This window comes from Lytechinus variegatus, chromosome 19 (assembly GCF_018143015.1).
Source record: "Lytechinus variegatus isolate NC3 chromosome 19, Lvar_3.0, whole genome shotgun sequence".
Lineage (NCBI taxonomy): Eukaryota > Metazoa > Echinodermata > Echinoidea > Temnopleuroida > Toxopneustidae > Lytechinus > Lytechinus variegatus.
In genome coordinates this window covers 12,954,511-12,980,047 of record NC_054758.1, presented here as the reverse complement: position 1 = coordinate 12,980,047, position 25,537 = coordinate 12,954,511, and the positions used below count along the sequence as shown (strand labels likewise).

Below are 25,537 nucleotides of genomic sequence, written 5' to 3'. Positions count from 1 at the left end.
TACCTCCAAACACCTCCCTCTCCCCCCGTTCCCAGGTAAAGAGCACCCTCCCCTTTAATTGTAATAGTTATTCCCCGTATAATTTGAAATCGGTTTCGTTGTTGGAGGGGCCGTGGCCGAATGATCTGACACTCCCGTCTTAACACTTAAAAGTCCGGGGTTCAAACCCCGGCGACTGCACCTACAAGTGAGCAAGGCATTTAATACACGATGCTCTTTTATCCTACATCCAAAAGAATGAAAATACTATTCTTGGTCACTACGTGTGTTCTTATTCGAAAGAAAATAATGGCCAGTCAATGAACAGATTTGTATGATAGCTGCCACGCGATATAGATCTATTATTCATAAAGCTTAACCTATTTATTTTTCCACCATCATTTTTCTTGACAGTTGTTAGGCAGGATACATGAAGACTTAAGGCAGAAGACAAACCAAGCAGCTGATCTTAGAGACTCAAATTCAAGAGGGTACGAACAAGTGGATTTAAAACAACTTTCAGGTAGGTAAACTTCTGCTGATGGACCTCATGCATGTGACGTCATATTTTATAATGCCCTCCCCCAGAGGAAATAGGAATGCGCGTTAACGGGGGTTAGCTGCGCCAGCAGATCACCAACGCATGCAATGCAATGGTTTCAGCCTCTAAGATAGCGCCGAGATGACGTCAATGCATAAGGTCTATTGATGATACAGTATAAGCATTATCGACCCGAATTCGAAGAGTGATATACCATTTAAAATAACGTAATAGCTTTAATCGGTGTGGAGGCGTGGGGTCCAGTTGATAGAGCATTGTACTCATAATCGCAAGGTTGTGAGTTCGAATCCCCAATCAGCTATTGTCCCCACTTCAGTAAGAAGACCCGATTATGATATCTGTCGTCTATAAAGTCAGCCACTATGACAGATTAACCTAGACGTTAACTGTTTCGTAGGTAATTGGTTATATGTACCAGCTTGACGTTTACCAGCAAAACGCTGTCCTGCCGAGTTCCTACGGGAGTTACCGTAAACAGAAATAGTCGGTTTCTTTAGTGTGACCGCCGCATTCCCACTCTAAAAAACGAAGAGCTAAATTAGCTCTTAAAGGATAAGTCTACCCCCAACAAAAAGTTGATTAGAATAAAAGAAGAAAAATAAAATTAGCATAATACTGAAAATTTTATCAAAATCGGATGAAAAATATAAAAGTTATTTTTAAGTTTCGCTTATTTCAGAAAATAGCTATATGCACATCCCAATCGGCATGCAAATGGGGGAACTTATGACATCACCCACTCACTATTCTGTATTTTTTTACATGAAATATGAAATATTCTAATTTTCTCCTGTTTGTCCTGTGAAACCAAGTTTCGTTTTTCCCTGAACATGTGGAATTACCTTATTCAACATTTTATGGTTCAGTTAAGTTGGTCTTTCTTGTCAAATTTGTAAAAATTGAAATATAGTATAATTCAAAGGATGAAAACAAACGAAATAGTGAGTGAGGGACATCATCGATTCTCTCTTTTGCATGTGACTAAATTGTGCATGTAACTTTTTTTTTAATTAGCGAAACATCCGATTTTGATGACATTTTCAGCATTATGTTTTTCTGATATTTTCTATTGATTCAAATAAACATTTTTCTGGGGTGGACTTAACCTTTAAAGAGCATGTTAGTGAATGCACCTCGGAGTGCTAATTTGTCCAGTTCAAATTTAAACGAGAAAAATTTGCACTCCGAAGTGCAGTCACTAAACACGCTTTTTAAGAGCTAATTTAGCTCTTCTTTTTTATTTAGAGTGCATATACGGTGAAGTACATATATGTATATAGATGAATACAAAGTATAATGATGTTGATAATAGTGGTGGAGATAATGACAATAATAATAAATAAAATTATTGTAATAATAATAATGAAATTAATAATGATAATAATAAAAAGAACAAGTTTGAAATATCGTCAAACATACTTGGACCCAAGAGCATTTGTCTTTTTCACATCATTGATTGTGTATCCCATCTTTCTGTTCCACACAGATAACGGTGCCGGATTACAAGTACACGGAGTGCGGCAAACGAGAGGGAAATGTATGGGCAGGTTTGGGCCTTACATGCTTAACTGCAAAAGAAGTGGGCCAACGATTTAACAAAAATATTTATTTGGTAATCACCATTAAAATATCTATTGAAAAAGAAAGTTTAAAAAATCATAAGAAAAACAAATATTTTTTTCCCTTTAGTTATGTTCATTTTTTCATCCATTTGTATTATTGACTATATTTCTCAATTGGCGTATTCATCAACTTGTATAAAAAGCAGATTTCTAATATTTTGTCATTTACTTTCAATTCAAGCAATGAATAGCTTATTAGGATTGTATTAGATTGGTAGTGGGATTATTAATTTGAACGATGGCGGGATGAAGGGGGGAGGCCTGGGATTTTCCGTGGTTTTGTTCTTTCAGTCCAGTCATATCCCGCCTAACTCACGAAAGCTGGCCCACGCCACTTTTGCAGGACATTAATAGCAATGTTTTATTGTTTGTTTTATTTTTCACCATGCATAACAAAAAAAATTATTGAATATAATGTTACGTTGCTAATAATTATACATAGTGGGAACTAAGCATAATTGAATGTGTCTAAAATGCAGAGTCCATTAAATAACATCTTAGGTATAAGTAAATTGTTTAACCAAAACATGGATCGAAAATAAGCAATCATAAAAACAGAACCAAAAATGAATTTAAACGAAAATAAGATCATGCCTCTATTCCATGTTAAGATATAGACATTAGTTGCATCTTAAATAAAATAGAAAACATCATCACGCACCTCAATTATGAAGAGTACTTTAGAGAAATGTAATTCACGGCATTTGGAGACAAATCCTTCATATACTTTTTGAATGGTAAAATGAATTAATAAATCGTATATTCAAAGGTAGTGAATTTCAAATTTAGGTCCTTTACATTTTATTGATTTGAGGGCTATGCCACTTCTCCGAGTGAATAAATGAAAATAAAAGTAATGTCTGGTTGGATATCTATAAATGTCTACATTCAAAGTAAAGCAACCACAAAATGATAAAGGTAACTGGTTTTTGGTTAAGCGATACATAAAAACTGTAATTGGGATTTCGTGAATATCAGTAATTTTTTAAGTGTTTTAAGTTTACAAAATACATGATCAGTTTGGTCAAATGTCCAGTTTATTAAGGGAAACTACTGTTTTATTAAACGTAAACAGGTCATGGTATATACGTGTGCTATTAAACATTATAATAAGGAGATATCAAATTTAGTTTACCGACAACTGTTCATAATTCATTTGATGGTGAAATAAATATTGTAGTTTTTATATTATAGTTTTAGTGTAAATTGTACGTCGAATGGTTATGATTTGATATTTTTTCTTTACCCAGAATTAAAGTCGAGTTCGAGAAAATGAGCATAATGTAATTTGTTAGCAAAGTATGATATGATATATGCAGTACTTACGGATAATCATGATGATTTCGTTTTTATTCCGCTTCCCTCCTTGAACACCCACCCCACCCCCTTATTCTGTCTCCGTATTCGACCCGATCTAATTACACCCGATCCACCATTGCGTTTTAATAGATGCGGGGTGTTTTTTATAATGGAAAATTAAATCACGTATTTTAGTATTCTAAGTTCAGTTTAGACACGAACATTTTTTATCTCTTTTCAATTTGATTTCATTTTGATTTCTCCGCCAAATGACGTTTGTTAGATTGATAAAAAAATAGTTTTAGGTATATCTGTGTATTTGTACATGGTATACGATTTGCTTAAGTTCTGTAAAGATAAACGTATTTCATTTTACTCGCACACCAACAACATGTAAAGAAAGAGTCATCCTCTTCTATACATCTTTGAAATCTGGGAGGAATTGTTTATTATTGATTGCATTATGCAGATGTTATATACATATAGATTGTGTTAAATTCATTTTAAAGCTAGTGTGAGCTTGAAATACTCAACGCCCTCTGTCGTTTCTGTAAGCAAGCTGTCTGTAGACGTTAGATCGTGCGGACAAGTGATCTATGCCAGCGTCAGTTCAGCCAGGCGCTTCTTGTCAAACTTATACTCCATATTCCACTTGCTTGCCGTATTCATCATTCATTCTTTTTTTTCACAGTATGATCAACCACAAAATAGGTCGTGCCCAAGTATTGTGAATATTTCCGATTTTCCCCGACTTAGGCTTCGGGGAAGTCGTCATCTTGCACCCCTTTTAAAGCATTGTAGTTGCACACAAACACACACACACTAAAACACAATTTCGCATCGTTCGAAATACATTTTGTCTTTTATTGTAAGATTCAAGACGATTTATATGATCATTTTGATTGCATACTATTCACATCATATTACGATATATTTTTGTCTAATCTAATCTTTTTTTTCTAATTTTCAACTAAATATCGTTAAAAACGTCACGAGGTCCACATATAGTACTCTTATTGATATGTAAATGTAAAAAAATGTTTTAGCGTAGTATTACAGCGTTTTGCATTTGGTATGGAATGATAATCCAAACCCAGTTAATCGGTGGCGGCACCGGGATGGTATAGGGGCATAGGTGAGGGGTCCCCCCTCCCCGGTTAATTCCTAATCTGTCTGACCTTCACAGTAAAAGAATAAAAATAGCACGTTTATTAAAGCCTCTTACTCTAAAGTTGTTTAAACCTTTTTGTAACTGTTTAAACTGTTAAAAAGCTTGATTCTAAAAGTTTAAACAATAGTTGTAAGAGTGATGGGTTTAAACAACGTGCTTAAAATTTTAAACAACGTTTTTCAGTGTATACACCCCCTGGGGCCGGATTATTCTACTCAGAAACAGCGCGTTGCGTCAAATCGTTTACACGCCCCTCTAATCTGTCTCCAGACATATTTCAGCGCAATTGACGTCATCATAACTTTTCTCTATATGCCCCCCCCCCCCTCCCATACGCAATTTGAACATCCTGATGCCGCCTCTAGGTTTGAGCATTCTGACATTATATATCTGTATAAAAATATATATTAAAGATGGAAATCATTCTTAAAATACAAGTGTTTTATTTTGAGTATTGTTATTGCTTAAAGTGTCATTTAGGTGATGGGTACATTATCATTGTTATTATTATTATTACCATTACACATGTTGCAAGAATTTCATTTCTTCGATTGCAAAATCCTGCATATTTTCACGACGTTCTTACGACGTTCATAAGGCCGCTTTACGAAGAGAAAGTTTCGTACGACGTTCAGAAAAAAAATCTTGGACACGATCATCGACCAACGAACACTGTACGAACGATTTCATTCCATTCATTGCTGTAATGATATGGTCACAAACCATTCAAATACTTTTACTAACAAAATACGAAAGATTTTGTAAGTATGTGTAAGCACATTACATGTCATGCTGCTGTCAGGGCTCTTGTTCTTTCCAGACTGGACTACTGCAATAGTCTCTTCAGCGTTCTTAGCCAGAAGGACTTAGACCGACTTCAGAGACTACAGAACTCTGCCGCTAGGCTTGTCTTCTCTGCTCCCCTTCGGACTCGTACAGAACCTCTCCGACTGGAACTCCATTGGTTGCCTGTGAGACAGAGGATAGCCTTCAAAATTTTGCTGCTAGTCTTCAAGTCGCTCAACCACAGAAGCCCGGAGTACATCGATAACATTCTCATTCGTCGTTCTCAAGTCCGTACTACTCGATCATCTTCGTCAATCTGGCTCACTCAACGCCTTTCCAAGAAACGTGCGGGTGAAACGTCCTTTCCTGTGATTGCTGCAAAACTATGGAATCATCTACCAGCTGCAGTGAAGATGGCCTCCTCTGTTGAACAATTCAAGAAGGCCATTAAATCCCATCTATTCTGCTAAGTGGACAATTAATTGCAAGGACTAAACTGATCATTCCGAGGTGTAGAACAGTTGTTTTAGTGGCCAAAACAAATATGGAGTAGTGTGTGTGCAGCGCTTTGTAACCGAAAGGAAAAGGCGCTATATCAAATGACTTTTGGATTGGATTGGATTGGATATAGCAATTAACGGTATTGAATCGTTCGTATGGTGTTCGTAAAGGCAGCTCTGACCATGGCATAACTTGCCATGCTTCCGGTCTACAAACGGTCTAGGGAACGCTGAGTTCGTATGGCATTCTTCAACAGATCTTACGAAGTGGTATAAAATCGTTCATACGGCGTTCGTAGCAGTTCTTGTTGGTATTTGTGGCCCAACTATGAAGTGCAAAGCTAGGGTTACACGTAAGCACGTATTCGGGTGGTTTCGGGAGTATACTATTCTCCGCGAATGCGAGAAAATTCGGGAGGGATTCGGGAACATTTAAATCCACTAAAACCATCCGAATCAGTCCGTAGCCGGGCAGAATCGGTCCGAATTTATTCGGGAGAATTCGGTTTTGGTGTAACCCTAGCTTAAATTAAAGTCGAGCGTACATGACAAAGGAGCTACAGGGAGTTTTTGCAACCACTATGCAGACGTTTTCTGGATCGTTGAGAATCTATTGTCAAAAACCTTTCTTGACAAAGCAACCTTTGTTGAAAATCGGTGAATCAGATCAGCTGTGTCGTCCAGGGGCCCGTTGCAGAAAGAGTTGCAATCAATCGCATCTCCAAATATAATTCGCAGCTTGATTTTCAACCAATCAACAGCGCGCATTTGGGACTTGCGATTGATTTTTTTTTTACTTGCGTTTAGACGCAATTCTTTCTGCAACGGGCCCCTGGACTATATAGACAAACGGCCTATTTCTTCGTCTGATCCGAATCGTTGGACAATCTGCTGGCAAAAAAAACTCAGCTTTCCATTGTGATTTTACCTGCATTTTCAAAGGAAGTGGTGCATGGTACAAGCTTCTGCGTAGTGATTGCGAACATACGCTATTTTCAGCAATCCGGCGATGCCTTATATACCTTGCGCAACTTACGCTTAAATCTTTGTGAAACATCCCTGGGGGGTGTTTCATGAAAGGACTTGTCGGACGTTTTATCCGACAAGTCCCATTTTATCCGACATAGTAACAGTACCATTCAGCCAATCAACGTCAGAGAAAGATGTCAGATCTGACAACTTGTCGGATGAAAATGTTGATGAAACACTCCCCTGATGTTCAAGCAGACTGAGGTCCTGGACATTGCTGTCAGTGAATAAAGAAGCAAGCATACCTGTCATTCACTTAAACGACGGATTTATTTGGTTAAAGGAAACCAAAACCAAAGAAGAGGAGTAATCTTATTGGAAAAAGTAAAATAAGAGGAACAATTTAAAACAAGTTTCATCAAAATCGGTTATGAAATAAGCAAGTTATGGAAGTTTGGAAACTCTTGTTTTACTTTCTATGGGCATCATCCTCAAATTGGCAAACGTGCTTCAAAATGCCTCCTTCCGAGCACAGCATATGTCATGGGAAAATATAATCCAAACCATATATGTCAAGGTCAGGAGGAGATAATGTGAAATAAGTAAAATAAAGGGGAAAATCTGAAAATATGTGTACAAAACAAATGGAGAGTTGTCCACAAAATCAGCCATTTTGAAGCAAGTTTGCCAATTTGAGGATCCACATAGCAAGTACAACAAGACTTTTTAATCGTCCATAACTTGCTTATTTCATAACCGATTTTGATGAAACTTGTTTTAAATTGTTCCTCTCATTTTACTCCTTCCAATAAGATTGCTTCTTTTCTTGGGTTTTGGTTTCCTTTAAATTCGAAAAGATAAAGCTCTGATACATATATTTTCAGTGCTTTTCAAATTAACTGGTGTCAGCAAACTGTACCCCCCCCCCAGCTGCAGACAGACTAACTCTAATTTACTAAGTATCGGAATTTCTGGTTTCCCGATACTATAACATGAAATACATTGTAGGCCTATATCTTCATTTAGTATTATACAGTGCGTCCCACAAATAAAGAAACCCACTTTTAGAGATATATTTCACAATCATTAACTAAGCTTTCACTATAAATTTCATACTCATGGTAAGAGTGGAGTCTCATCTTTAATGGACAAAGGTCCACCCCAACAAAAACTTGATTTGAATAAGAAGAGAAAAAATCAACAAGCATAACACTGAAAATTTCATCAAAATCGGATGTAAAATAAGAAAAGTTATGACATTTCAAAGTTTCGCTTCATTTCACAAAAACAGTTATATGAACGAGCCAGCTACATCCAAATGAGAGAGTCGATGATGTCATTCACTCACTATTTCTTTTGTTTTTTATTGTTTGAAATATGAAATATTTTGATTTTCTCGTCATTGTCATGTGAAATTAAGTTTCATTCCTCCCTAAACGCGTGGAATTCCATTATTCTAACATTTTGTGCTTTAGACAAGGAGGCCCTAATCGTCAAATTCGTAAAAATTGAAATATTGTATAATTCAAACAATAAAAACAAAAGAAATAGTGAGTGACATCATCAACTTTCTCATTTGGATGTAACTGACTCGTTCATATAACTATTTTGTTAAAAATAAGTGAAACTTTGAAATGTCATAACTTTCTTATTTTACATGCGATTTTGATGAAATCTTCAGCATTGTGCTTGTCTGAATTTTCTCTATTGATTCAAATCAACATTTTTCTGAGGTGGAATTGACCTTTAATTTGATAACAAAAGCTTAGGAAATCGTCCACGCATGGCAGTTAAAAAGCAATACGATAAAATATTGAAGCATATCAGATACCATTTAACGCAGAAACCCACGTGTGACTCTGAATCCACTCTAATGTCAGGGATCAGTGAGAGAAATACAAAGAATGGGTCAATCGTCGAATAAGCATAGCTCCATGGTTTCACCATGGACCTATAAGAAATGGACGATTAACGCGAGCATTCTTTTGAATAGTCGCCGTATGCTGATTATGTGCACATTAATGAGAACATACAGGTGTTTTGACAATAGCGGCTACCGAGGCGAATCTGATCCTTACAAAGGAATCTTTTTCCTCTTCTTTGCGCTTGTTGGCTGATGTCCTGTAACAGATTATACCTTTCAAGTAAGATGGCTCAGTTTTGGAACAGCAAATTGAGAATCAGACGATTTTTGTGATATCAAATATGTTATTATCGATTTGCACACTTCTGCACACTCATAATGACCTTACTAACAATGAGAGGGAGACGACCCCTACAACATGTACAAGAAACCCACAATGTTTCTCTGGAATGTCATAAGGAAATCTTTAAAATATGATTATAAATTACAATCAATCAATTTCATTTCAGCCTCTTTCTCGAAATATTCATACATTTTCCCAAATAAGACCATGGAACTAAGATATTTATTTGTAAGCCAGAACTGCACATTAATTTAAGAGAATTTAGGTAATTTATTACCTTCTGCGCAAACTATTTGTCTAATGTTAAATGTCTAATCACCGAAAGCTTATGTAGCTCATGGTTTAATTGACGGCGACCATGATGGTATCACAGAAGATAAAATATGAAGAGAATGTTATTCACATGACAATAGCAGTCATATGTTAGTGAATTCATTAACTAACCGATGAATGTCCAGCTTTCATAGGTCCATGGTTTCACAAACCAATCTTGTCCGAGTTTTCCGCTCAAAATGATTTCAAACTTGTTTTGCACGTGAATCCGTGAACTGTTCATCTCATAATTAGGTATCAAAATAAAGCGGAATGTGACTGAAGGGGGGGTTGTAAGAAAATATTTGCAATAAATTGCAAATTTCTGTTGAAATTTCACACGTGATTGAACATTTTTAACTCGAGCAAATCAATTTATTGTTATTGATACCAGACGCTGACCAGCTATTTAATTGCAAGTGACCAATGCGGCAATATGCATCTAGAAGGCCTACTGCACGCAACCAAACATTCAAGTGCGACCATCATGCATGCGATGTTGCAAAATGCTGCTCAAAATTGTTTCAAACTTGTTGTGCACATGAATCCGTGAACTGTTCATCTCATAATCAGGTATCAAAATAAAGCGGAGTGATTTAATTATTTGATGACGTAAATGAGATATAATGATTTATTTGGCTTAGAAGAAAAGCAACATGGTAATCTCGGTATGTGGAACGCACTGTATAAGTCAAATACAATACATGGCATTTGGGTACGAGATGATTGCAATAAGAATAAAAAATACTTTATATGAAACGTCTAAAATTTGCTAACCCGATTAAATCCATTATCAACATTTGGATAGAAAAGTAACTATTTACATGGAGTAATTAGAAATTGGGATGTATTGGTAAATCATCAATAATTCGATAAAAGGCCTTGATGTGAAGGTTACGCAAGATGGCTATGAAGAAGATTTCCTTCAAACATAAAAAGGTCAAGTTTGCAACAACAACAAAAAAGAAAGAATTCAGTAGTTAATTTGTACTCTGTCGAGAATTGTTGGTCAGGCAACGCATATGTTATGCTGGTAAAATCATATAGGTAATATCCACGCAGTGTAATATTTTTGTTAATGCACAGGACTTGACAGAATAGAAGGTAAAACTGGAATCAGTTCTCGCCTAAATCCACATTGATCCCACTAAATATCACAACTGCATAACGGGCGTTCAATACCCATTCCATCCCGTGCGACCATAGATAACAAGCATCCTCATTTACATATCGAATCAATTCTTCTTTTTATAGGGTGAAATCTGTGAGGGTCTATATCATGTCCCCGTTTCTCGGTGTCTACAAACCCTTTCCCATTTAGCGAGAGACTTTGGCCGACAAACCGTATCATTTTGGCCGGCGAAAAGCTATTTATAAGCGAGTTTTTGCAACTTCTAGGCAGACGCTTTCTGGAACGTAGGGAATCTATTGAAAATGCCCGTCCAATCACAATGAACAGATTAGAGGTCATTGTCGACATTTGGTGAACCGGAACAGCAAATCGTCCTAAGATTCGGAGCTGACGAAGAAATGCACATATGTCGTTTGTCCATAGTCCAAGACGACACTGATGTTTTGATTCACCGAGTTTCGACAAAGGCTGCTTTGTGGCAAAAGGCTTTTCGCAAAAGATTCACAAGGTTCCACAAAACGTCTGCCAAGTATTGGCGAGAACTCCCTATTGTCGCCAAAGAACCGGTCGCCAGACAAAGCAACTGTGGAGACCGCGCATGCAAACAGAGATGACGTAACCCTTCTATATCCGAACTTCCCCACCCTGTAACATTTGCATCGATACGCTTCTAGTGCAACTTATGCATGATAATAGGCATGGCCAAGATAGGTCAATATTAACATAAAACATATTACTGTGGCATATGTTAAACTATAAGTTTGAATTATGTGCAAAAATAAATGCTTTAATTTTGTAGGCATTTACATGTAAGTTCAAATTGTATCATGGAAATGGCATAGCGTGTTACATTAGGTAATTTTTTTCGGAGACCCTTTAATTTAGGTTACTTTAAGTTAGAAATTAATGGCTATATTCATCCTAGATTTTAAATGTTATATGGCAGTTAAGATAAGGTAAACGATTTCACACTTTCAAGTAGTTTTGAAGTTTTTCCCAATACCAAGCAAAATTCTCCTTCATATTTCATTTAACCACCAAGTGAGGACCAGAATTGTGATGCTATATCAAAAGGAATTGGCTTGGCCTTTACATTGATTGAAATAGTCCTCGTGGCACCGTATCTATAAAATAATTTCTCTTAAGAGAATACAGGACAATGAAGAATAAAAAAAAACCGGTTGAAGGTCACACACATCCCTTTCACACGGTAAAAAAAAATCGAAATTTGAATGATGATTCCAGTGAAAAATTAGGCTAATGGCGATTTTTTTTTAGCACGTGTGAAACCAAACTAGAATCACGAACGCTAATCACAATCATGAATTCAAATTCTACTCCGGAGGTGAATCACAGGTAAGGTTCAATCAAATTACGGTACGAATTTTCTGTGTGAAAGGTTCGATGATTCTAAAAACGAGTTGCAAGCATCATTACAATGATGATTCAAGATTCACGTGTGAAAAGGCCCACAGTTTGCTAAAAAATAAAAACCCACGTAACAATAGAGTAAACTCTAAAGATTGCTCAGCGGTTGATCTTTGCTGAAGTCAGGTAAAGGGTATCTAAATATAGCTTAGTCCTACTTCATACTGAAGTAAAACATGCAGAAGTAATCAGTAGCGCTTCTGTGATGCTTATATCTAATTATTGCGTCACTATTAGTAAAGGAATATTGTGCTAAAGGGTTATTGGGCTACTTAAAAAACAGTCCCTGCTGGAAAAAAAACACATTGGCATACAGTGTGATAACAGTGTGTTCATATAGTACATGAATTAAAATATTATTCACAGTTAAGATGCTACAATTCAACGGTGTGGAGGTATTTCCACGTAGTATGTTGACACCTCGACATTGTGACTGCTCACTGCGTGTTCATATGGTCGACTGTCATGACTGTGTAAGATCATGTGATTCACACTGTTGAAATGAAAACTGTGTAGGTGATGTCACGCTGTGTTCCACACTGTGAACACACTGTGGCACAATGCCCTGGGAACGATTTTTGACAGGGGGTGCTGGTGTAAATTAAAAAAAAAAGAGAGAAAAATGTTTTCACTACAAAATGGAGATGCAATTGGCCCCCAGAAATTGGAAAAGGAAAAAAAAGGGGGGGGGGGTCACTACAAACTGGAGGTTATTTTGGTTACGGCTACATTACACATCTTCAAGAATAACTGGCGGTGCTGCCTATAGAGAATAAAACACGCAGCACACCACGGGATTTTTATTTTTTTATTTATTCATTATTATTATTTTTTTTTTGGGGGGGGGTGCTTCCCAGGACCATATTAATTGTGACACACACTGTTGGAAAATATGTTGTTCCTCGTTGGGATGGAAGCACTCTTGTGTGCGTGGGGGGGGGGGTATGAGGCGAAAACAAGATAGAAATGAAAACCACATGTGACTATGCAATGTCCGTAATGAGACGAACCCTTGTACAGTCCCTTATTAATTTTCCTTGACACCACCATGTATCTGCTTTATGAATGAAATTTAGCGCTTATTTAATATGAATTGTGATTACACGTATTTTGTCATACATTGGTGATAGTGGTATGATTATTGAATCTATTTATGTTACATTACCGGGGGGTGTTTCACAAAGATTTAAATATGACTGAGAGGGTGTTGTGAGAAAATATTTGCAATCAATTGCAAATTTCTGCTAAAATTTTACACGTGATTGAACATTTAAAATTAGAGCAAATCAATTTATTGTTATTGATACCAGAAGCTGACCAGCTACTTAATTGCAAGTGACCAATGCGGTGATGCATCTTGTTTTGCACGCAACCAAACATTCAAGTGCGACCATCATGTGATATTGCAAGAAACTTGGCTTGCAATTAACTCTTTGTGGAAAAACACCTCCAGTAGTGTAACAAGAATAGATAAGTTTAATTTACAACTGAATATATTTTGTGTACACTGTCCATGTCAATTACTCGTTCGGTTGTTGTAGTTGAGAAAATACCGAGGAGATCATTTTGGTGTGAAAACGACCCACAACGAACAACAACATTTTAATTGTTGATTCGGAACGTCTGAAAATCAGGCATATTTTGTTCTGTGTCTGCATGTAGAGCAAGGGCAAACTCATCTGATTTATAATGTCACTTATCACACCAGTTTAAAGAAGGTACAATTAGCATATATAACCATGCGTTCTTCTAAAGTGACGTTTTTACTTAGTAGCGATAGTATTTTCATCCATCCAAAATGTCACTTCACTTGCAAGGACAAGATAGATTTTTAAACACAAATCTATTTTTGTGCCCGTTTTGCATGCTTCATAATTTTAAAACCAACTTCTCAATTAATGACAAGTTCAATTTCCGCCATGACAATCATTTATTTTTATCGACTGAACAGTAGGTTAGTGTCCAGTTAACACACACTATGTTATGTTACGAATACCCATTTGGATCAATTCGTGGCTTGCATCTTTTATTAATAAACAAACATAAATGTTTACGCTTGACAAGACATCAATACCCGAGCACTATCACGCTGAGATATTTGCCAAGATTATGTCAATTTACCTTTAATTTGTGGAAAAGGTAAGAATCTCCAAATCTTGCCATTGCAAGTCTAATAAGGTCGGATCACTAAAATCAGGGCCACAATAAAATACGCTTGCTAATAAAGCAAAATCGATGAATGTAGAACTGATTCATTTCGATTCCCATTGTATGATACAGCATTTTAGCTTTGGCATTTTGTAATGTCTTGACATTTATTGTGTATAAATATGGATACTCTTCGATGACAAAGATTTCAATAGCCGTTTGCTGCCGGAAGGCGGTTATGAAAATACATCGCTTTAGATTTCTATAGTAAGGATCAACCGACATGCCTTTAAGTTAGAAGTTATATTAACCATATCATCTGTCATCATGATTTCTGTGATGTATGGAATTGAAGACTAACCACGCAAGCTTGATGTGCAGCGTTGTAAGCATGCGCGAAAGAGAGCAAGATGGCGTAACAGTAAATGACAGACACTACTCTACTTCGCTGTGCTATTATCTCATTATTATGTATCCCTTTAAGAACCACAACACAAGAACATAACAATTTGGCGACGAGGATGCAGGGATAAAGATGAGATTATACATTGGACTTGTTTTCCAGTAAGTGACATGCATTCCGAATTTCCGTATAAGTTTTGGAAATTGGCCGCGGATATTGTCGCGGACATTGTCATTGATGATACACTGCAGTGCAAGCCAGCATAGTGTGATCGCCGATCGGACAATCGCAGCCGAGCCGTAATTTTGATGACGAATGTAAGTGGCTTAATTGTTGAAATGGACGTTTTGCAGAAGCCTCACACCGCTCATGCCAGCCTATGTTGAGACCGAGTTATGTAGTGTCTGCAGCCCTTAGCCATACCATATAGGCATAACTGTTGTAAATCATGCCTAGCCCAGACTAGATTACATTTTGACTGTTGTCTTGTAGACATAGCAAATTGGAGCCAACTTCAAGCCCGAAGTCTAAAGCAGCCCAGCCCATGCAGCAGCAAGCAACAGAGCCCAAGCCGAGACCTCTTTTGTCAGGTTCAGCCCAGACGGTGTTGCAGTCAAGTCCAGCCAAGCAAGTTTTGAGTCTGCAAGCAAGGACAAAGTTGTCGTGCCAAGAACTGTCTTAAGACTTGATAAAATATTTCAAGCCAAGCTGCATATATTTGAATGAAACAGAAACAAAACATCAAAGACTTTAAGACTTTTTGATGGACTTATTATGAATAATAAACACAGCATTTATTTATTGTTAACTGAAGCTTAATCTAAGACTAAAGGTAAGACTAAGTCTAAGACAAATTGGTCCAGGTCCAAAAATACATTATGGTTGTAATTGCAACGTTGTGGACTAACGAAGTAAAGAATTAGTCGAAACATAGATCTGGTCTAATGTAACAAAGTACCGTACATGCCCTGGTGAGTTGTTACACTGGTTTTAGTATTTAGATTTATGTCATTAAAATAGCAATTATAGATCTAGGTCTAGAATCAACAGGACCAAGCCCAAGACTGAATTGAGTTGAGGTCTGATGTTTATACAGTAAATAACTATAAACTAAGCTAAGTTTATGCCGTAGTCGTATAGCAAGTCAGTCCAATCAGCTGGTCTAAGACTATGCAAGTAAGACCAGGCCTATGAAATTTAGGACCAACAACAAGGTCCAGGTATTTGTTATTCCATTGAATAACTGCAGCCCCACCACACAAGAGGGTAGTCCCACATATTCCAGTTGTGTGTAGTGATATAGTATGGTCAATTGTTGACTATAGCTCAATTGTTTCAGGTATACATTAATAATGCTTTGTTTGCATTAAGTACTAAGAAAATAAGCTTTGCTTACGTACACGCAATTGCAAGATCAAAATCGTATTTATGATCAATAAGTCTAGATACTTGGTAATACAGCTACCTATTGTCTAGTTACAATCAAGTTAACAGCTGGATTTTGTACAATACATGAGACAAAATTATGGCAAGCCAACATATAGGTAGTGTGCCCAAACTGAGTGATGGGTACAATTTTGACGAATGGCTTGAACTCCTAGAAGCATGGTTTGATGCTAACAATGTACAGGAAGATGGGAAAAGAAGGGCAATATTTCTGACAAATCTTGGTAGCAAGAGCTATCACATTCTCAGAGCTCTCTTGCAGCCTAGTAAACCAATAGATCAAACATACACAGTATGCAAAAACACGCTTCAGTCACACTTCGTACCAAAGCCTACCGAAATTGTTCAGCGCTATAGGTTTTACACTTGTGTGCAAAGGCAAGATGAGTCCATACCGCAATTTGTTGCAAGTTTGCGCCAGTTAAGCGAAGGCTGTAATTTCAAAGAATTAGATAACATGATTAGAGACCGCTTAGTAGTGGGTTGCCGGGATATCGCAATTCAACGCAAGCTGTTAAGTGAGTCATCCCTAACCTTACAACATGCACTTCAGACCGCAACAGCTATGGAGGTAGCCGACAGAGATGTCGAAAAGCTCAAGGTATTGAGTAAAGGGACCGAGTCACCTACAGTTCAGAAGATGCAGGGCAGAAGCCAGCGTAAACCATTTGTGTCCTCATCGCATAAAAATACACATCAAAGACAGAAGCAGGAAGTGCAGGAAAAGCCTCAAAAGCCAAGTCAAAAGAAACAGGAAAAACCTGCCTCAAGATGTTGGAGATGTGGTTCAGGTGATCATGTCCAGTCAGCATGTAGATTTAAGGATGAGAAATGCTATCAGTGTTCTCAAGTGGGTCACACCCGCAGCCAGTGTGAGAAGATCAAGCAATACAGATCTAGAAAGAAATCTTCAAACCACTTGGATGGTGAGGAAGGTGCAGAACTGACAGAAAACATGCCCAGTGTAGAACTCAGACACCTTAGGGGTGGAATGGTAAATAAGATGGCAAAGTACAGTGAACCGTTCCAGACTAGCCTAAGCCTAAATGGGATCCAAGTTAACTTAGAAATAGACACAGGAAGCCCCTGGACGATGATGTCGCAGCAGGATTTCCATAAACTGGGACATCGAGCTGATGTGAAGCAGACAAATGTTTCGTTGAAAACATACACAGAGTCATCAGTACCAATCATTGGTGAGGCAATGGTAGAAGTCAAGTTTGATGCCAGCCAACCACCAAAGAAGTTGACACTTCTTGTAGTTGAGAAAGGTGTTGCGTTACTGGGCCGAGACTGGATGCAAGCCGCACCAGGAGGAATTTACAAATTCCTACAGGATCGCCTCAACCTTCAAACAAATGTTTCCAACAATCCAGAAACCGTGCATAAGATACAAACTACCTTACAAGACATTTTAGTGAAGCACAAGCAAGTGTTTGACTGTTCAAAAGTTGGTAAACTTGAAGGCTACCAGGCAAAGGTGCATCCACAAGACGATGGAGATAAAGCCAGGTTCTACAAAGCTGCACCAGTCCCATATGCAATGCGCCAGAAAATTGACGAAGCCATTGATGAGCTACAGGACCAAGGTGTGATTGAGCCGGTGAAGTTTGCTGATTACGCATGTCCCATTGTAGTGGTGAAGAAACCAAATGGTAAAGTCCGCATCTGTGGCAACTATAAGTTGACAGCAAATAAAGTTCTAAGGGTGGAACGGTACCCAATTCCTTCGCTCCAGGATATGCTCCAGGACTTAGGTGGAGGTAAACAGTTCAGCAAGCTTGACCTTTCACATGCATACCACCAGATAGAACTTGATGAACAAGCAAGGAAGTACACCACAGTAAATACACACAGAGGACTGTTTCAGTACACTAGGTTACCCTTTGGTATAGCCACAGCCCCTGCGCTATTCCAAAGAGCAATGGAGTCACTCTTAGCTGACATACCAATGTGTCGCCCATACCTAGATGATATTATAGTTAGCGGGAAGACAGATGAAGAGCACATCGCCAACTTGCAAGCTGTACTACATTGCCTAGAGAGTAATGGACTTCGACTGAAAAGGGAAAAGTGTGAGTTCATGATGGACTCGGTGGAGTTCCTTGGCCACAAGCTGGATCAGCATGGAGTTAGCCCACTCCCAGACAAGATAGAAGCCATAAAGAAGACTCCAAGACCACAGAACCAGAGTCAACTACAGGCATACCTAGGACTTCTGGGATACTATCGGAAGTTTATACCGAATTTGACCAAAGAGATAGCCCCACTAATAACACTGTTGAAGGCAGAGTATGCTTCAGTGCCAAAGAAGCGAGGCGACCGGAACAAAGCAGATCCAAACCTGAAGTGGGGAGGAGACCAAGAAAGAGCCTTCTAGAAATCAAAGGAACTGGTTCAGAGTGACACAGTGTTGACACACTACGACCCCAGTAAGCCTTTGTTGTTGCAATGTGATGCAAGCCCCTATGGTCTAGGTGTAGTCCTCAGCCATGTAGGAACAGACGGTCTAGAGCAGCCCATTTCATTTGCATCGCGCACGCTCACCAGAAGTGAAGCAAATTACGCCCAATATGAAAAGGAAGGACTCTCTGTGATTTTTGGTGTAAAGAAATTTCACAAGTACCTGTACGGAAGACGATTTACAATCGTCACAGACCACAAGCCGCTGTTAGGAATTTTCGGTGACACCAAACCTGCAAGCCCCATGGCCTCAGCACGGTTAGCCAGGTGGCACATGATCCTCTCAGCCTACGACTATGACATCATACACAAGGAAGGCAAACAGCACCAGAATGCAGATGCCCTTTCACGCCTACCCTTGGCAGATGATCAAACAGTATGGTCGCACCAGAGTCTTGCAGAGCTGGATGAGGAGCCTCCAGTTCAAATCAACATGCTGGATATTGACACAAGGCCAGTAGAAGCCGATGAAGTCAGAAGAATCACCAAAAGGGATCCTGTTCTTGCAAGAGTGACAGCCTATGTGATGAATGGATGGCCAAACCCCAAGAACGTTCCACCAGAGCTCAAAGTCTTTGCGCAGAAGAAGGACGAACTCTCGATTGAGGACGACATCATATTATGGGGACATAGAGTGGTCATTCCAGACAACAAGCAGATGAGACAAAGGATCCTTGATGAACTCCATGGGACTCATCCAGGCATAGTCAAGATGAAAGCACTAGCACGATCCTTTGTATGGTGGCCAGGCATTGACAAAAGTTTGGAAGAGAAGGTGAAGACCTGTACAACTTGTCAGGAGCACCAGCGAAGCCCACCACCTGCCCCTATCCACCCATGGGAGTTCCCAGAACGACCCTGGAGTAGGATCCACATCGATTACGCCTACATCGATAACCAGAACGTGCTGATTGTTGTTGACGCCTACACCAAGTGGATTGAAGCTATTAGAGTAGCACACGCCACTGCAGCAGCTACAGTCACTGCCATGCGACGCCTATTTGCAACGTATGGTATTCCAGAAACAGTCGTAAGTGACAACGGCACCCAGTTTGTCTCTGAAGACTTTTCGAACTTCCTGTTCAACAACAATGTAGAACATGTTCAGACAGCCCCGAAACACCCTTCCAGCAATGGCCTTGCGGAAAGGGCTGTGCAAACCTTGAAAAGTGGAGTGAAGAAAACCAGTGGAACATCATTGGAGATGCGCATCCAAGTATTCCTGATGACCTATCGGATAACTCCGCAAGGAACTACCATGAAAACACCAAGTGAACTAATGTTCAAAAGAAGAATCAGAAGTAGAATGGATCAGGTTCGTCCAAACCTGCACAAGTCGGTTCAGAAGCAGCAATCTGCAATGAAACAGGCGGCAGACAAGCGCTCAAAGATGAGACAGTTCAAGATGAATGATACTGTCCTGGTGAAGAACTTTGCAGCTGGACCAACTTGGCTCAGAGGAATAGTAATCGAAACACTCAATGAAGTCATGTACGTGATAGAGTTACAGGATGGTAGAGAGGTACGCCGCCATGTGGATCACATTAGACTTTACACTCTATCGCATGAAAATGATCATGACAAGGAAGAAATGCCTGATCAGTACACCAATCTGCAACCAGAGATTCTGATTCGACAGTCACAGTATCCAAACCAGACGACAGAGAATCCCAATATGGCACCTAGTACTAGCGAATCCTTAATTTCAAACACTGAACAGAGTAACGCTGATGCTACAGCCATGCCACAGCAGGTCCAAACAGAGTCTCTAAGTGATTCTGATGGAGCTGTCATGCCAAATTTTCAGGACATGTCAGAAAGACGAATGTCCACCCGGAAATCAAAGACACCCTCAAAGTTGAGAGATTTCATTGTATATCATTAAATCTATACACGTTAGCAGCTAAAAAAATAAATAATAAATAAAAAAAAAAAAAATAATAAAAAAAAAAAAGGAAGAATTGAAAAAAAGTTGTTAACTTGATTGTAAATAGTTGTTGGGTATACAGCAAAGAGAAACAATTATAGCCAAGTTAGAAGGCTTCTAGTTGGTATTGATACTAATTTGTAAAGAAAAGAGGTATGTTTTAAATTGGTAATTCAATTTGACAGTTGAATGATTTTTGTTAAAAAAAAAGAGGGTGAAGAGATAAGAATGAAGTTCTATAGGTAGATAGAAATAGTGTTACCTCTAAATTTGATATGGATGAAAATAATGACAATCACAAGTGTGGTATTTTTAAAAGTTGTTTATTGGAGAAATATGAAAAGCACATAATTCGCATTGTATATAAACTAGTCAGATTAAAAAAAATGTCATAGATTTTAGCCGTCATATGATTTGTGAACATTGTATTTGGAGTAATTCACGGGACATTATTCATTGATGCAAACACAATTATGCAAACTTATTGATAAGGTTAGTATGATACAGTTTTAAGGATTACATTATTATATTCTGTTTCATGTGATAATAGTCACACAGTTTATGCTAGTGAGCAATTAACAGATAACAAAATGAAGTAATATGCCACATGTAGCTATTTCTTTACAAAGTGAGATTTGGGATGAAGTATATTTAAAGGGGTTAGTTTCAAATAGCCATGTGTGTTTAATTGATTATGGTTAATTGTTGAGTAAGCAAAGTATTATGGCGAAGTTTAGCCTAGCATGCCTAGTTTAATATTACTGTTATCTGGTTACAAGTTATACAGTGTTACTTGTTTTATCTAGTGTTATACATGGGTAGTGAATGTATTACATTAGCCGATTGAAATGAAGCAGGATATGCTCCCAATTAAAAGGGGAGGAATGTGATGTATGGAATTGAAGACTAACCACGCAAGCTTGATGTGCAGCGTTGTAAGCATGCGCGAGAGAGAGCAAGATGGCGTAACATTAAATGACAGACACTACTCTACTTCGCTGTGCTATTATCTCATTATTATGTATCCCTTTAAGAACCACAACACAAGAACATAACAATTTCTGTACCTGGTATTGTTTTTAGGTATTTTTGTTCCTGTTCCATTATATTGGGGTTTTTTCTTCGGTATTTTTTTTAGGGACGGGTGGTCTTCAATTACTGCATTTTGATGCAAAATTACAATGTATTATTTTTATTTTGTAAGAAATGAATGAATCAAATGTTAAAGCTAGATCATCTGTACAGATTGTCTCTATTTTTCAAAATAATGTGAATAAATATGTGTCTCTAGTATTTGAGTAAATATGACAAATATATTTTTGTTTTTTTTATTTAAATCACCCCTTAACATTTTCTTATTTGATGATAGGCTGGCACACGTTGTCTAGAGTCAAAACATGATGATGAGGATGATCATTATGATGATGATAATGGTAATGATGGTGGTGAGGGTGCCGATGATGATCAGGGGTGGATCCAGGATTTTCCCCATAGGTGGGCCGGAACTTTTTCCCAAGTAAAATTGACAAATGAAAAAAAAGGTTTTCACCAAAATTTGAAGGTCATTTCGTTCACATAAATTTGACAGGCAAACAATTAAAGAAAGGTTTTCACCGAAAAATTGAAGGTTATTTCGTTCACATAAAATTTGACAAGCAAAAAAAAATAAATGAATAACGATTATCATCTGGGCTTACTGTTTGAAACGGAGAACAGTTCCACGTCCGATCCGGGACGCTTCTTCAGCTCGTCTAAACTAGCAGGAAATCATCGTTGCCGCTTGGTGGCGACGCACAATAGATGTTACTGTCTTTGAGACGTCGAGTAATTGTCCGGATTGTCACTGTGGTGTAAATCCAAGAGAGGTTGAGTCGTAAAAATCTTGGTTGATGCGAGTGTTCTTGATCGCGGGTTCGGCAGCTGTAATGTAGTCTACGTACGTCATACCCTCCGGGGCGACCGCGAAATTTAAGCCACGAGCTCGTACCCATTCCTCGGGTTTGCTTAACTGCTTATTCGAAAGATTTCTTACCCACACTGCACTCTTGTCCACAGAAAATTGTCGTAAGACTTACGATTCCTCTAATTTTGATCCTTGACCGGGTTGTAGGATGATTTCTTTCCTAACTAGCCTCGCGAACTTGTCGATTTGACGGTTTTGAGCGGCCATGTTGGATCAACTGCGCACTCTCGGTGAACTTTAACACGCGTTCATCGATATCATGTGGTCAGGTGGTAAGCTTTCCACTGGCTGTTTCCTTAAATTGTCAAGTTTTCCGTGCAAAGAGGCAATAGTAAAATTTGTTTGTCTGATAGGTTCGTTCAATAAGTTCTCTCTGCATGCTTTGTTGTTGTTTGTTGAATCCTAATGGCGACCAGTCATATTTGACTATAACCGCCAACTCAATAGGCCTATTATTATTTTCTTTCTTTTCTTTATAAATGATATTATATGAACGGAATCCTTAACTTGACGGCGGGTTTAATCCATAAAATGTGTGATGCAATGTCCGACTGCAAAAACCGTAGATTATACCTCAAATGACTGAAGAAACTAAACCTACCAACGTTAGGCCTATCCTATAGGAGAAATATAGCGGATATGATCCAAACGTTTAAGATTATTCAGGGCATAGATGGTTTGGATTGTACAAATTTCTTCAAACTTGACACTCAACCTCAGACAAGAGGACATTCTAGAAAAATAATCAAGTTAAGAGCACATTCAACAATCAGACAACGGTATTTCTCGCAACGAGTAATCAACCTATGGAATGACTTACCTTCAGAGGTTGTTAACAGTAGCAGTATTAATTCATTCAAATCAAATCTAGAGAAGGCCTGGAAACCAAGTTTAATCGTTTCGACCCAGAAACAGAATTCTCATAATTCGTCCAAACCCACACATGCACATATTGTTACGTATATAAATGAGGACAATTGTTAAGAAGATGCAGAGGGGCAAATAAGTCTCCTGTACTTCATGCCCAGCATCAAGGTAAATCAAGGTAAAATGATTGCGATAGTCCGCTAATTTTCCGCACCAAAATATTGCAATCTTTGCCAAAATGAATCTTGATAAACTGTTGAATGTTTTGGTTCAGTCATGAAGACAAATAACGATTAGAGATAAAAAAAAACTGATCATCTCGAATTACTGTTTGAAACGGTGTATGAGCAACATATTCCAACAAAAAAATACATGCCTTGACTTTCAAAGTGGGGGGGGGGAGACACTTGTGTAACAATGGCATATTTACATTATTTTTCTTTATGATGGTTCTCAAGGGGGGGGGGCACGAGCCAGATGTGTCCCTCTCTGAATCCGCCCTGACGACGATGGTGGTAGTAGTGGGGATGATGACTACGACGACGATGGTGGTGGTGGTGGTGATGATGATGATATTAATTGTGATTGATGATGATGATGATGTTGATAGCGTTGTCCCAAAATACATGGAAAGAGGGTATAGAATTTGTAGGGCATAATTGTTCCTTACTTACTTGTATTCAAATATTACTCTATAATTTCTTCACATCTGCTTTCATTATAATGTTTCCACTGTGAAGAAATTTTCCGAAATTCCATGAACTCGAGATTAAAGTCCGACAGGAAAATTGGAAGATTCCTGGAAAGTAAAACATCAAAAGTTCACAGTATTTGTATTCAACACATTTCTGTACTGATGATTTTATTAACAAGGGCGGTTCCATGAATTTCCATAGGGAGAGGGGGCACATTTCCCTTGAAATTTTTGTCTAGCAAAAAGAAAGAAATGTTTTACCTACAAAATGAAGGTAATTTTGCCTGGCTTATGTCGAAAGGGTGGGTGCTGTCGCGTTAGGGTGCGTCAACGCGAACGCGAAGATTCGTCCAAAGCCCCCCCCCCCCGGTTTAGCCGAAAGGGTGCGTCGGGAGCGCCACGTCGCGTCGCGTTCACTGGAACGCGCCCTTTCGTCCAAAGCCCCCCGGTTTGGACGAAAGGGTGCGTTTAATAATAATGAATAAATAAATAAATAAAAATACAAATATTTATAAGAAAGCTGAATATAAGGTATTTTGCCAATTTGCACGTAAAATAGTGGATTTTCAATCATTTAAAGCATTGACAATTTGAGGAAAAGAAAGAAAAGTTCAACTAATAATAATAATGATAATAATAATGATAATAATAATGATAATAATAATAATAATGATAATAATAATAATTATGATAATAAAATCAGATACCCACCCTTGCAATAAGCCACTTGGCGCCAATTTTTCACTCCAAATTCATTTCCATAAATTCACTCTTTGGGGTGAAAATTATTATTATTATCATTATTATTATTAGTTGAACTTTTCTTTCTTTTCCTCAAATTGTCAATGCTTTAAATGATTGAAAATCCACTATTTTACGTGCAAATTGGCAAAATACCTTAAATTCAGCTTTCTTATAAATATTTGTATTTTTATTTATTTATTCATTATCATTTAACACACCCTTTCGTCCAAACCGGGGGGGGGGCTTTGTACGAAAGGGCGCGTTCCAGTGAACGCGACGCGACGTGGCGCTCCCGACGCACCCTTTCGGCTAAACCGGGGGGGGGGGCTTTGGACGAATCTTCGCGTTCGCGTTGACGCACCCTAACGCGACAGCACCCACCCTTTCGAAATAAGCCATAAATAAATGTATATTTTCTTTATACTTTGTCCAGGATATTGTGGTAGACCATAAGTTGTCATGGGAACAATATTTCTCACAATCTGGAAATTTGATTATGATGAAAAGGACGGAGGAAATTTATTATTGAATCATAAAGAGTTTCATAACCTCAATATCATGGATTTTGTGGGCTTATGTCGAAAGGGTGGGTGCTGTCGCGTTAGGGTGCGTCAACGCGAACGCGAAGATTCGTCCAAAGCCCCCCCCCCCCCCGGTTTGGCCGAAAGGGTGCGTTGGGAGCGCCACGTCGCGTCGCGTTCACTGGAACGAGCCCTTTCGTCCAAAGCCCCCCCGGTTTGGACGAAAGGGTGTGTTTAATAAAAATGAATAAATAAATACAAATATTTATAAGAAAGCTGAATATAAGGTATTTTGTCAAACATGCCAATTTACACGTAAAATAGTTGATTTTCAATCATTTAAAGCATTGACAATTTGAGGAAAAGAAATAAAAGTTCAACTAAGAATAATAAT

General features: G+C 38.3%; 2 protein-coding genes and 1 long non-coding RNA gene across 3 annotated transcripts; all 3 read left to right on the top strand.

The window, feature by feature from the left end:
* The first annotated feature begins 395 nt into the window (after positions 1–395).
* On the top strand, positions 396–2,066 carry LOC121406150. Its single transcript, XR_005968759.1, has 2 exons — positions 396–502; positions 2,028–2,066. It is a non-coding gene; the product is annotated as an uncharacterized LOC121406150 (long non-coding RNA).
* A 14,355-nt stretch (positions 2,067–16,421) lies between these two features.
* Positions 16,422–18,344, top strand: LOC121406287 (uncharacterized protein K02A2.6-like). The gene has a single exon (XM_041597302.1). The coding sequence runs from the start codon at positions 16,422–16,424 to the stop codon at positions 18,342–18,344; it is 1,923 nt and encodes a 640-aa protein (XP_041453236.1).
* A 327-nt stretch (positions 18,345–18,671) lies between these two features.
* Positions 18,672–20,312, top strand: LOC121406286 (uncharacterized protein K02A2.6-like). The gene has a single exon (XM_041597301.1). The coding sequence runs from the start codon at positions 18,672–18,674 to the stop codon at positions 20,310–20,312; it is 1,641 nt and encodes a 546-aa protein (XP_041453235.1).
* The last annotated feature ends 5,225 nt before the right edge of the window (positions 20,313–25,537 follow it).

Coding starts and splice junctions, on each gene's coding strand:
- LOC121406287 (XM_041597302.1), top strand. CDS start 16,422: ATGATTAGAGACCGCTTAGTAGTGGGTTGCCGGGATATCGCAATTCAA.
- LOC121406286 (XM_041597301.1), top strand. CDS start 18,672: ATGGCCTCAGCACGGTTAGCCAGGTGGCACATGATCCTCTCAGCCTAC.